Here is a 13544-nt window from a genome sequence, read left to right as displayed (position 1 = left end):
GGGGGAAGATGGGTAGGGGTGGGGTCGGGTGGCGAAGTTTCTATTTTGCTTAATGTATGTAGGGTTTGGTGTCAGCGTTGCTTGTGCCGGTTCTCTGCTGTTCATTTGTGTTCCTTTGGTGGTGAGAGAGATTGGGGTTGGCCTAGAGTGCGGTTGTTCATTTGTGATTGGCTGTGGTGGTCTTTGTTTTCGTGTGTGAGTGGGGTGGGTGGGTGTTTTGGATCAGGTTAGCCATATTGATTTGTATGCTGTTGGTGGGTTATTGTCATTGTCTTGTTGGGCTGTGTATGTGATAAAGGGGGGGACATACCGGGGTAAAGGCGTCTTCTTCTATTTGTCCCCGTGTCAGTTTCAGTTTATTGGTTAATTTTTCTAGTAGGGCTGTTTCCCATACTATTTGGTACCATTGGTCCATGCTTACTCCTGACAGGTCTCTCCAGTGTCTGGTTATGGTGTTTCTGGCTGCTGAAAGTAGGTGGGTTATGAGTTATTTGTGGTGTAAATGGGCATTGTTGTCTTGGAAGATGTTTAGTAGGGCCAATCCTGGGGTGGTGTGTAATACTTGCTTAGTTATTTTACATATTTATCGTATGGCTGTTGTCCAGAATAGTTGGATTTTGGGGCACTCTTGGTCTTCCTCTTTCCCTTCTCTTTTCAAGGAGGTGTCAGAACTGGGAAGAAAAACAGCCATGTGCTTATTTTAGTCTCATGCGGCTTCCTTGCATTACGCTAGTGCGTCTCTGAAGGACACAATTTTCTTGCAACAGCAATAAGGGCAAGCGCCTTTTCGACCGTTGCAAAAAACCCCAACAACCCTCAACCAACACTTTGGCCGATAAATGCCTTCATTGTTTTAGTTGCTCATTAGTTAACTTGGTTCTAATGTGTCTCTGTTTAAACTTAATCTGAGGCTGAGGAAAGGGAGGTTGTGGAAACAGGGGTGGGTGGAGAGAGCCTCAAATTTAAAGGTACCTAATTAGCAAGTTAATTATAGCAGGCGAGGAAATATTCTGGTTACATAAATGAGCCATTGTTGTGCGCGCACAAGCCAGGCCATGTTAGAAACCGCAGCTTAATGGTTCTGAGGTGAGGGGAACACGATAAAACAACAATTAAAGGAGAAGGGAAAATGGGGTGAGGGAGAGAAAGAGAGAGAGAGCAGCAAAGCTTTGCTCCGCCAGGCGCAGGCAGCAGAAATTCATTAAAGCTGCGGGCTCTTTCCCTGCCAAATGGAGCCCTGGAAGAGAGAGTTGAGGCCACCAGGCAAGAGGAAGGAGCCCTCTTTACCTCTCACAACCTCCCTCCCGCCTCTACCCTATCTTCCCTCCCCGAGCAAGAGAGTTGAAACCAGAGCGGACAGGGTCACTGGTGCAGGGAAAGGAGGTATAAAGGGGATAGCCAGCCGCCTCTCTCGGGAGGACTGCGCAGGGCTGGCGAGAGAGCTCCAGGTAGCAGCGCCATGCCGAAGCACAAGAAGTACAATGTCAACGGCGACTCGGGGATGAAAGCCCAGGTGAGGGGAAGCCTTTCCGGTTCTTCCTGGAGCGGAGGCTGCAATTCTGCCTGCCTTCCCCGTTTCTTTGAGAGGCAGCTAGAGCTCCAGCCCTGGTCTTCGGCTCTCTTTTCCTCAAGGTCAGAAGCATCAAGCTGAGAATAGCGGTGGTGGTTAGAACTACCCTCCTGCATCCCCACAGCATGCCGCGAGGGGAAAGGTGGACCAGACCCCTTGGTTGGAACAGTATCCTCTCAGAACAAGGTGCATTCCTAAGCACCGCACATTGGCGGACAGCTGATAGCATAGTGTAGGGCCTTCTGGTTGCGGAGGAGGAAGGGGAGGGTCTTCCCTGGAATATGGAAATCGTTGTCACCCCCTGGTAAATTTGGCATCTAGCTTCAAACGTTCACGGCTGTCCGATTTGCAGAGTTGTATAAGCAGAGCTTACCTGATCGCAGCGGGTCAGGCTCACGAGTTGCACTTTGTGCGCCCGTTTAAGAATTTGCCCTGCAGAAAATTAACTCGCCTGCGAAATAGGTTTGCGTCTTTCAAGGGATGAAGCTGGCCCCCTTTGGCCAACAGGTGTCTCTACTCCAACAGGTGTTGGATGGCTGGAGGAGATCTGGTCATTGAAACTGAGGCCACTCATTTATATTACCATGAGGGAGTGCTGTTTCTTCTTGAGGTCAGGTTCTCTTTCGGGGGGCCGGGGGGGGGGGCTAAAGTTTCCATGAGCCGAATGACGCTGCTAAAGTGCAACTGAAACGTGCATCGTAATTAAAAATTGCTGCATTTTTTTTAATACCATCACAAATAAAGTCCACCAGATTAAAAAGGAAAGCTTCGTATTTTAAAGGTCTAGTTCTGTCTTAGACCAATTAGAACAGAACTTGTTTTTCCAGCTTAGAATTGTGTACACCAGGCATGGCCAAACTTGGCCCTCCAGCAGTTTTAGGACTACAGTTCCCATCACCACTGACCACTGGTCCTGTTAGCTACGGATGATGGGAGTTGTAGTTCCAAAACAGCTGGAGGGCCAAGTTTGGCCATGCCTGGTATACACTGAATGACTGCAGAGGTCAACAGCTGGAGGCAGTTGAACAGGATTCTGTTCTGGATTGGACCCCTTTGGCTGGATCTAGCAGGCTTTGCTTGTTCCCACAGGATTAATTGTTCTCGAAGGGTTTGGCAGGAGAGGATGGCAAAGGTGGAGGAAAGATTCAAGGACAACCAAAGAAACATTTAAACATTTCAGTGTAGTTTAGTATCAAAATATTTTTGTTTTATTTGCAGAGCATGAGAGCAAGAGACACACCAAGTGATACTGAGTTTGTATACACACATAAGGTACATATGTAAGAGGTGTGTTTATAGCAATATCTTGGGAATGATTTGGGTTCTTATGTAGTTGCATTGTTTGATACTTTCTGGGTTGCCGACAATCATATTGTGAAGTAGTTGTTTTCTGTGTTATAAATCAGGCATAGACAAACTCGGCCCTCCAGATGTTTTGGGACTACAAATCCCATCACCCCTAGCTAACAGGACCAGTGGTCAGGGATGATGGGAGTTGTAGTCTCAAAACATCTGGAGGGCCGGGTTTGCCTGTGCCTGTTATAAATCAAGCTCTGGTCTGAGTTGTTTCCTTTTGTTTTCTAATGTATCTCTTAATCAGTAAAAAAAATTAGGCCTGCTGTGAGCAAATTTTTATTCTGATAGTGTGGCCCAGAGAAAAAAGTTTGAGAATCTCTGCCCTTGACACTCTGGCTCCGGACAGCATTATTCCCTCACAAATACCTGACCCTACTCCTGTAAGCCCCTCAGGAGTCAAGGCCTCCCTAGGGGACAGTTTGGTTCTTGGGAACCCCTCCCTTTCGCAGCCCTTGTCTCCATCACTTCTGGAAGACTTTCTGGTGCCAATCCAGGAGATGAGGCCTGGGGGCCGGATCCAGCCCAATTCGTCTTCTAAATCCGGCCCGTGGTCGGTCCGGGAATCAGCATGTTTTTACATGAGTAGAATGTGTGCTTTTATTTAGAATGCATCTCTGGGTTATTTGTGGGGCCTGCCTGGTGTTTTTACATGAGTAGAATGTGTGCTTTTATTTAAAATGAATCTCTGGATTATTTGTGGGGCATAGGAATTCGTTCATCCCCCCCCCCCCAAAAAAAATATAGTAAGCGAGTTCCAACATGCAACATGTTTGTAGGATTTCCACTGGCTGCCAATCAGCTGACGGTCCAAGTCCAAAGTTTTGATACTAAGACATAAGGCCTTGCACAGTTTGGGATCAGGCTGCTAGAGAGATTGTCTCATCCTTTATATACCCAGTATGTTGCTGCATTTTGCAGGAGAGCTTCCAAAGATCTCAGAAACAGCATCCCTGTTGAGATATGACATGGCAGGTGCCCAAGTCTCTGCTTCTTCTTCTAATTGCCAGTCAAAGAGCATGGGGAAGGTGGCATCTGGGGGGACAGAATTTTGTTTGACCTCTGGAAGTAAGGGAGGCACCAAGGTGAGGCAAAGGTGGTGTTAAAATGGGCAACCAGCTGCGTTGAAAAGCCAGAAATGGCACAGAAGTGTCCTGGACCCTTCTGTGCACATGCTGCCAAGGAATCGTTTTCAGTGGCTTTCAGTGTTGAAGACTTGCTTTCTGTTGATGGTGGATTGATGCTGTGATTTCTCATGAATGGGGCTTTCGCACAAGGAGCACGTACTGTAAATGTCTTTCGCGAAAGAGGGATTTAAGGGAAATGAGATGCTATAGAGTGCGAATATAACTGCTACTTTTCACCCATCAGAAACGTCTTGTTTTGTAAATAAAAATACTTCTTTATATTGAACTACCTTTCATTATTAGTGGCTCTAACCAAAGGAATTAGTGGCTCTAAAAGAAAGGTGATGTTGGCATTTATTTTTTTCCACAGTAATTAGGATTGTTAAGGTTTGTTAGAGGCCTGACCCCTTGTGGTCAAGGGAATAAGTCTGATTTTAAACTGTTCCTTCTAGAACTCTTGATGGGTTGATTCTATTGACTTAGGCTTCCTCAACCTCAGCCCTCCCGATGTTTTGAGACTACAATTCCCATCATCCCTTACCTCTGGTCCTGCTAGCTAGGGATCATAGGCCAAAAACATCTGGAGGGCCCGAGGTTCAGGAAGCCTGCATTGACTGATATGTGAATTTCAAGAGACATACTTTTATTTTCAGAAAAAGTAGACAACGTGAACTTTGCAAGGTTACTGCAAGAAAAGCCTTTAGCTGCCAGAATAGATCCATTATTGTGACTTCAACAGGGAGGAGGATTTCCTTTGGTCAAAAGGGCGCAGGAGTGAGCAGAGTGGTATAAATGCTTGCTTTTGTGTGTCTTTTGCCACTCTTTCACTCATTTGATAGAAATCTGCTTGATTTCTAAAAACTGAATTTACTTAGCCCATCCTGCTCTATTCCCCCCTTCAGTCTCAAGCACCCTATTTGATTGTAACAGGTGGCATTCAATTTCCTATCGAGGAATCCCATTTCATGTGGGTGTCAAATGTGCGCTCTCCGTTGCCTATGTTGAATGAGGGCCTTACTTTCCTACATTTGCATGAGATTTGCCCTGCCTTCTGTGATTACACTAGTTTTTTCAGTCCTTGTAGGTCATTGGCACAACCATTTTGTAGATTATATACAGAAGGGTTTAAAAAGACACTTAATGGGTCCTTAGTTCACTTGTTGGTTCTTGGGCGTGCCGGCAACTTTCTTCAGACACCAATGGTAATGTATCGCCTGCCTCCTTGCGCCTGCTCAGAGCCTAAGTAATGTATGACTGTCCCCGTTCTCTCCTGTTGTTTGAACCCCTAGAGGTTCCCGGAACAGCTAACGATTCCTAACAAATTAAAACCAAGTAAAAAAAGTAACGAAACAACATTAAAAAGGCAGGAATGTGTTTTAAAACCAGAGCCACGCAAGATTTAAAACAGTGGTAAAAACATAATTAAAAAAGCTTGTGCCACCAAAACAATCCTGGAAAAGACATTCCAAATTTGGGGTTCTGAAGGCAGGGGATCCAAAGAAGGTCTTGTCTGGCACCATCTTTACAGGCAGTGAAAGAAAGGACTTTTTATCTGGGGCGTATATTTTGCTATATTGCATGATTTTTGCCATTTTCAGTTCTCCCTCCTTTTAAACAACTTTATTTCTAAATTGGACCCATTGTTCATGTTTTTAAAACTGACATCCACCCTTGTCACCACTGGGTCATGTCATGTTTTGTTCCGTGATAATATTGGAGGTTCTCCTAAGATAATTTTCAGGTGTTGGTGTGGCAGCAGTTTACTGGAAAGTGTGTGTGTGTGAGAGAGCTTCTGACCCTTTGGAAATCATTTGTGGTTTGGAAGCTTAGGTTTAACCAAAACAGCCTTGGTTTCTGAAAATGCTTGATTTTGGTGCCTTTGCTGTCTTCATAGTGAATATCTGTAGCACAAAACTGTTTTGAGTCCCCACCATGTAGCTTCTTACCACCTGGCACGGAGAGAGGGGTTTGATTTAGAGTGCCAGGAACACTTTGAACAGAACAGTAGTTTCTGTCCGCTGTGAGTGGACTCCACACCTCCAAGGCCCCTCATCTCCAGCCACTTGTCTCCTGGCCATTTTCTTTTACTCCCACCCTGCAACTAAATACCATACTTTTGGGCCATACTAATGCCACACAGGTCCTAACACCCTGTCCATCTGTAGAGGACGCCCCTGGACACAGTCTTTGCTCCAGTCCTCAGCATGTCTGGAATTGTGGTTAACTTTTTTTAAAAAATCCCTTCCCAAGTTCCCTGCAGGCAAAGCTTGAAACGTATTTTGAATTCCTAAGCATAAGAAACCCTGCTAATTGCCACCTTTTTTTAGATAGCAGACCTGTGCAGGAATGGAGAGAAATGTCAACACAGTTTGGTGCAAGTATCAGACTTCTGGCATGACTGGGATCATAGCAAATGTCTGTGATGGCAAGAAACTCTTAACAAGGGTTTTAATGGAAGGAGAAACATTTGGATTAGAATGAGACTCCTGTGTGCCTGTGCGTTGAAAATGGAAGGCAGTTGTGATTGGAAGGGAAGTAACAGGTTAAAACGCTGTGTGTTGCCTGGGGCTGAAGCACCCACACCAACCACTAAAGAAGGTTAATGCTGAAGAAATTGCAACCTAGTCTAACTACTGATACAGGCAACTATTCCTTAACTTCAGCAGAACGATTGCATTTGTTGGCCTTTTAAATTTACCTCCCTTTGCTCAATCTGGGCTTCTCTCTTGACAGATCCAGTTTGCGGACCAAAAGCAAGAATTCAACAAGCGCCCCACAAAGATTGGCCGCCGTTCCTTGTCCCGATCCATCTCTCAGTCATCAACGGATAGCTACAGCTCTGGTATGTACTGTTTCTCCTAAGCTCTTCTTGGAGGCAGTTTCAGATTTTGAGTGGGCATCTGCATGTCTGTGTTCCCTCCGCTTCAGCACAACAGCTCCTGTGTAACCAAAGCCAAATGTTCTAACATCCTCAAAAACAGGAGATGAAGACAGGGATTAATACAAGACACTGGCATCCTGACTTTGTTCTGGTCAGCGTAGGCTTTCGGAATGAATCACCGGCAGCCTTCTCTTCCATTTTTACTTGGTTTTCATTTGTTATGAATTGTTTAGCTGTTCCAGGAAAGACACCACATTCACAACTAGTGCTTAAGAACGAGTAATATTCAGAAAAGTATAAACAACTCATTTATTAACTATTCCAAAAAAAATCAGCACTTGCTGATTCTCCAGCAAACTAATCAAAGCAGCCCAAACCAATAAATTCCAGATTAGCCAGCCCACTAACATGTTCACATTTCGCACATACACCTGCTATTTCAGAGACACTGTGACCCGTATGGGGCAGGTCATACATCAGTTTTCTGGATACACGAACCGCCCTCCTACCAAGACTCCCACCTTGCTAGGATTCAGACAGTATTTATTTATTTAACAAAATGTGCATACCGCCTGATTGTAATAAAACCTCTAAATGGTTTACATGAAATATTCAAACTATCAGGAAAAACAGTTAAAAGCAATCAACCATTTAAGGAAAATTAACTGTAGAAAAGAAAAACATGTCAACAGCTTTGTGTATTTTGGGACCAGTGGTCAGGGATGGTGGGAGTTGTAGTCCAACAACAGCTGGGGACCCAAATTTGAGAAATGCTGCTGTATAAGCTTGCCTAAACAAAAATGTTTTAAGTGGATGCCAGAAAATGTACAAATGCATTTGCCAGCCTAATGTTAACAGCAGGGCATTCTAACATGTAGGTGCTAGCATACTAAAAGTTCAATTTTTTACAACTGCAAAATGAAAATTACAAGCAAGTTTCACACATCCATCAAGTGGGCACATTTAAGGTAAGGTGACCCTGCAGATCAACTGATCCAAAACAGTTAAGGGATTTGCCTTCCAATAGCAATGCCTTGAATTTGACCCAGTAACAAATTGGCAACCCTCATAGTTCTCTGAGCAGACGTGTGTTGTGCTGACACTAACTGCAGTTTCTGGGGTCAAGGGACTCCACATAGAGCGCATTGTAGTAATCAAGACTTGAAGTCATCAGTTCCTGAACTACGGTTGCCAAGCTCTCCTGGTCCACAAATGGTCATAGCTATTGTACTGGTCCGACTGCACTGGCCACCGATTAGTTTCCGGGGCCAATTCAAAGTGTTAGTTTTGACCCATAAAGCTTTAGATGGCTCAGGACCAGAATACCTCAAGAACTGCCTCTTTCCACATGAACCTACCCAGACCCTGATATCATCTCCTGAGGCCCTCCTTTGTGTACCTCCTCCTTGAGAGCTCCGGAAGGTGGCAACATGAGAACGGGCCTTCTCTGCAGTGGCTCCCCGTCCGTGGAATGCCCAGGGAAGTTCGCCTGGCACCTTCATTATATACCTTTAGGTGTTCCTTTTTAACCAGGCCTTTGGTTGACCTGACCTCCCTTTTAATATGTGGCTCTTTTGGGGGGGTGGGAGGTATTGTTGGGTTATTGCTTATAGCTTCCGGGTCATGTGGCCAACATAACTAAGCCGCTTCTGGCAAACCAGAGCCGCGCACGGAAATGCCGTTTCCTTCCCACCTATTTATCTACTTGCACTTTGACATGCTTTTGAACTGCTAGGTTGGCAGGAGCAGGGACCGAGCAACGGGAGCTCACCCCGTTGCAGGGATTCGAACTGCCACCTTCGGATCAGCAAGCTCTAGGCTCTGGTTTAACCCACAGCGCCACCCGCGTCCCATAAACCTAGAGGTTACTAGAGCATAAACAACAGAAGTTAGGCTATCTCGTCCTCTTGGCAGACAGCTGCTTTTGTCAAGGAGGGAGGGGGCCTGGTGCTAAGCACGGTGCTTCTCCCCCTGGCTCCTCACCGCCTCCTCCCTCTGCTGCTGCTTATCGTCTGTGTTATGTTTTACATTTTTTTATGCACACTATTCAGGTATTCTCTGAACGTAGAACAGTTTATGAGTACTGAAACAAGTAAAATAAATTGAGAGGGCTTAACTAAAAAGAAACACAGTTTCAGAATTAGCTGCAAAAATCATAGATTTAACCCAGACAAAAAGCTTACACAGTTTACTGCCACAGAGTGTGGTAAGGGCACTATCTTAGAAAGCTTTGCAGAGGATTCAGCAAATGCATGGAACGGGGATAGGTCTGCCCATGCATATTAATCACGTTGGTGAGATCTAACCTCTGTGATAACAGGCACTCTGCCAGGGAACTCCAGTTGCTGTCACAACCTGATTGTGAGTGTCCCTAGTTGTTGCAGCAAACAGGATGCTCATCTAGACACACCTTTGGTCTGATCCAGCAAGTCTGCTGTAACTTTCATTAGTTTTTAAGGATGCATATGCCCATTAGAATCTGCACCATTTGGTCTCATTGCAGATTTCAGAATATATGTGTGCCAGGAGTTGCTTTGCAGAGTTCAAATGAGAAAACTACTAGGGTGGGACAATCTTGAAACTAGGGAACTAGAGAGAGAGTCAGGGTGATATCTCCAGACATTGCAGATATCTGCGGACAGGGTGGTGTCTGCCTTGAGAGCTTTTTCCAAAGGCGCCTTGACTACTTGGCCTATATTCCATTGGTTTGCAACTGTGATACAGCAGTAGTGCAGGGAACCAATGGGTCTGGCCATGAGAGCCAATATGATTCCATCCTGCCTTTGGAACCTGAGGTCACAATGACCACTTATGACTCATCTCCAGCCCCTGAGCTCTTTGCCCTAGCTACAAAGAGATCCAGGAGGCTGAGTCTCAGATATGACCCTGTACATTCACATACATGCCCATGTATGACCCTTTTCTGCTGAGAGGAGAGGTTACGTGCTGCTACCATGGATGTCCCAAGGGTCTTCTCATGTGACTCTTACAATGATGAAATACCTGAGGTGTCCAAGTTGCCAACATTTTCAATACCAAGGAGGCCAAGTCGGTGTCGGTCCAAGCAGAAGCCGTTGGAGCATTGTGAGTGAGAAAGTGGGCATCAGAGCACACAAGGGCTGTGAAAGGAAGCATGCAGAGATTTTGCACTGAGGCTCTTAGGCATGGATAACCTTGGATACCCAGGCCGTAATCACTGACCTGCAGAAATGGTGGTCAAATCCTTGTAATGGAAGGATCCCGATACATCTTGAACCCTTTCTACAATCTGGCTTTAATGTTTTCATACAGTGCTGTAGGATCCAAAATTGTCACCAAAGGGAAAGAAGCACATGTAGTCACTTACGTGAGGTCTGAGACAAATGCATGTTCAGCTTTGATTGTGATCTTGTGAATGTTGCTCTTCTCTGAGAGTCTCCACCCCCATCGTTCAGCCTGGAGACTGAGGTCCAGCTCCGAGGGCCTTATGGTGGTTCCCTCACTGCAAGAAGTGAGGTTATAAGGAACCAGGCAGAGGGCCTTCTCGGTAGTGGTGCCCTCCCTGTGGAACGCCCTCCCGTCAGATGTCAAGGAAATAAATAGCTATCCAACTTTGAGAAGACATCTGAAGGGAGCCCTGTTTAGGGAAGTTTTTAATGTTTGAAGTTTTATTTTGTTTTTAATGTTCTGTTGAAAGCCACCCAGAGTGGCTGGGGAAACCCAGCAAGATAGATGGGGTAGAAAATAATAATAATAATAATAATAATAATAATAATAATAATAATAATAATAATAATAATAGTAGTAGTAGTAGTAGTAATTTGTCTGCATCTTCTTCTAGCTGCTTCCTACACAGACAGCTCTGATGATGAGACCTCCCCCCGGGACAAGCAGCAGAAGAACACCAAAGGCAGCAGTGACTTCTGCGTGAAAAATATCAAGCAGGCTGAATTTGGGCGCCGGGAAATAGAAATTGCCGAGCAAGGTAAGAGAGATCTGCCGTTCTGGGTAACTTCCTAAGATCAAGAGATCTTGGTCTTGCTGCCGTTTGGGTAGACACCTTTTCTGGCACAACTAGGTGGCAGTAAGACCTGACTCTTCCAATCTGTCCTGGGGAGCCCGTGGTGCACCACTAATGCAATGTAAGGCATACAGTTGAGTTCAGCTCTCCCCAGAATCCCCACCCGCCCCCAAATTGCTCCTGTTCCATATAGATCATTGAATGTAGATTAAATCAGAGGAATGACAAATTGCTATTGTTGTCTCAAAAAACAGCACAGGCATTTGACTTCAATATCATTTTAATGGAACTTTGTAAATTAGAATTAGGTGTTACAAAGCAAATATAGTCCTAACATCGGGGAGCACCAATGAACTGGAAGGCTTAGCCATTCCCAGCAAATGCCCCTGCCTTCTTTATTCCAGCCTGTTTTATTCCAGCCAGATCCAGAGACTGTAAATAATCCACCGGGTTAGGAGGAATGAAGGAGGCATTAGCAGGGGAGAAAGGGCATGGGGAGGATACATACACAGTGGGCGTTGTGTTGTATTAGCAAATGAATGTCATGAAATTTGGCAGTGCAATGTGTTGTTTGCCCTTAAATCTTGACTCGATAAGTAAGGCTGTTTCAAATGCTCTTGATCATTTGGAATTCATAGCTCTTGCTTGCATGGGCAAGTGGTACCCTCGGGCCACTAAGCAAATCTCACAGTATCACTTCTGAATAAACGGACATAAATCTGACATCAGGAATCACAAGACAGAGAAACCAGTAGGAGAACACTTCAATCTCCCAGGACATTCTATACAAGATCTCAAAGTAGCTGTTTTACTACAAAGGAATTTCAGAAATAGACTGGAAAGAGAAGCTGCTGAATTGCAACTTATCACCAAACTTAAAACCATGGAGAGACCTGGTCTGAACAAAGACATTGGATTCTTATCTCATTATACATGACAAAGCCATTTTTCACCTTTTCACCCCTTGCTTTTTCCTGTAAGACCTATTGCAGTCGTTAAGAGTCGTCAACAGGCTCATCACAGCTATCTGCCAATCAGCCATTCCCACCACCCTTCTGAGTAATACCCCTCCCCACCTTCTCACTATATAGAAGGGTCTGGAAACTTCTGTTTCAGTGTATCTGAAGAAGTCTGCACGCACACAAAAGCTCATACCAAGAACTAACTTAGTTGGTCTTTAAGGTGCTACTGGAAAGAATTTTTTTTGTTTTGAGTATCACTTCTGGTCACTGTAGATGTGGAAGGCCTCTTATCTGAACACTTTCTCGTCCAACCTAATAACCAATACCGTTGTTTCTTTCTGAGATGAAACAAAACTGAAAAAAGCTTTCATTGGTTCACCATCATTTTAAGTTCCATTTTAAGTTCCAGATGAAACAAAACTGAAAAAAGCTTTCATTGGTTCGCCATCATTTTAAGTTCAAACCATCTCTTCAAACAGCTGAGCTGGTTGGTGATGGAAGACCCATTTAGGGTTACAAAACAGCCAAACCAAGTCACCTTTTAAGTTTTAATTCCAAGGTTCTCACCACAGTGCAAGCAAAACAAAGCTGTAGTTCTACAGATCCAAGTGAACCCTATTGTTGCCTGACAGTCTCTTTTCCCACATTGAGGTGGAAGTTAGCATGGCTGCATTCTAAGAATGAGCTTAGCCTTGGAAGAAGTTGCCTGGGGAGATGGTGAAATCTCCTTTGCTGGAGAAACATTTCTTGGGGAAGCTTTTAGGCCACACGTGCCTGCTTCAGGGCAGGGTGTTGAACCAGGAAAATTTATTGGGCGTCTTCCAGACCTGGGATTCCACTGTTTCTTTGTCTAATTATCTGTGTAACGTGGGAAGCGGGCACGTCCTTGAATGTTCACACCAATTCTGGGACTTGTCCCTGCAGATTATTCCCCACCCCACCCCTGGGTTACTTTGCAGTGCTTTGTTTTAAAGCGATAATCTTTTTGATGCTGAAGGCGATATGGGGAAATGTTTGCTGTCACCTGCTTGACGTTTACTTGGCTTTTGGGTTTTGAGCATCTGTGCCCATTTTCGTGTGTGTCATTTCTTTTCCTCTTCCTTCCTAGAAATGCCTGCGCTCATGGCCTTGAGGAAACGAGCTCAGGGAGAGAAGCCGCTGGCTGGAGCCAAGATCGTGGGCTGCACGCACATCACAGCCCAGACTGCTGTAAGCCCTTCCGTCCAACCGGTCCTTGGCATCCAGCACATGTGACAAGCCTAGTATGACACCTTGGCTCAGATATCTGATATCCCACATGGTGGCATTGAGGGAAGAATAGGCAGCTCAAATGCCACGATTTCTCCAGGAAGTTTTTGGGTGCCTTCTGAAACCCAGCCTTCAGAGGCTATGTTTCGCTTTTGGAAATTCACACTGTTCTATTCAGGAAACTGGCACCTCTTACTTGGTTGATTTTATCCCCTGCCTCTCAGTTTCTAAGGGGGGCTTACATTTCTCTGGTAGCTGAGCTTTCAGACCATTTTCCTCACCCCAGGCCAGCATTGGCAGATGGTACCTTTTGGCAACTACTTGGATACCCAGTGCCCAGCCCCATTGGTGCCTGCTCTGGGCATCCTGTGCCATGCAGATGAGCCTGTGTGAAATGCCTTTT

At 45.2% G+C, this 13544-nt stretch overlaps 1 protein-coding gene across 2 annotated transcripts in view; it reads left to right on the top strand.

Moving 5' to 3' along the window:
- Positions 1-13544, top strand: part of AHCYL2 (adenosylhomocysteinase like 2) — a 93427-nt gene that overhangs the window by 52579 nt on the left and 27304 nt on the right. The window contains exons 2-4 of one of the 2 annotated variants that reach the window (XM_081927056.1): positions 6784-6892; positions 10752-10895; positions 13002-13102. In XM_081927056.1, coding sequence (XP_081783182.1) covers positions 6784-6892; positions 10752-10895; positions 13002-13102 — 354 coding nt within the window. Of the gene's footprint in view, positions 1-6783; positions 6893-9769; positions 10016-10751; positions 10896-13001; positions 13103-13544 lie in introns of those variants that run through there. The other variant, XM_081927057.1, reaches the window with a different exon arrangement.

This window comes from Podarcis melisellensis (assembly GCF_964234715.1).
Source record: "Podarcis melisellensis genome assembly, chromosome: 10".
Taxonomy (NCBI): domain Eukaryota; kingdom Metazoa; phylum Chordata; class Lepidosauria; order Squamata; family Lacertidae; genus Podarcis; species Podarcis melisellensis.
The sequence above is the reverse complement of the archived record's forward strand: the minus strand, read 5'-3'. Positions and strand labels throughout refer to the sequence as shown.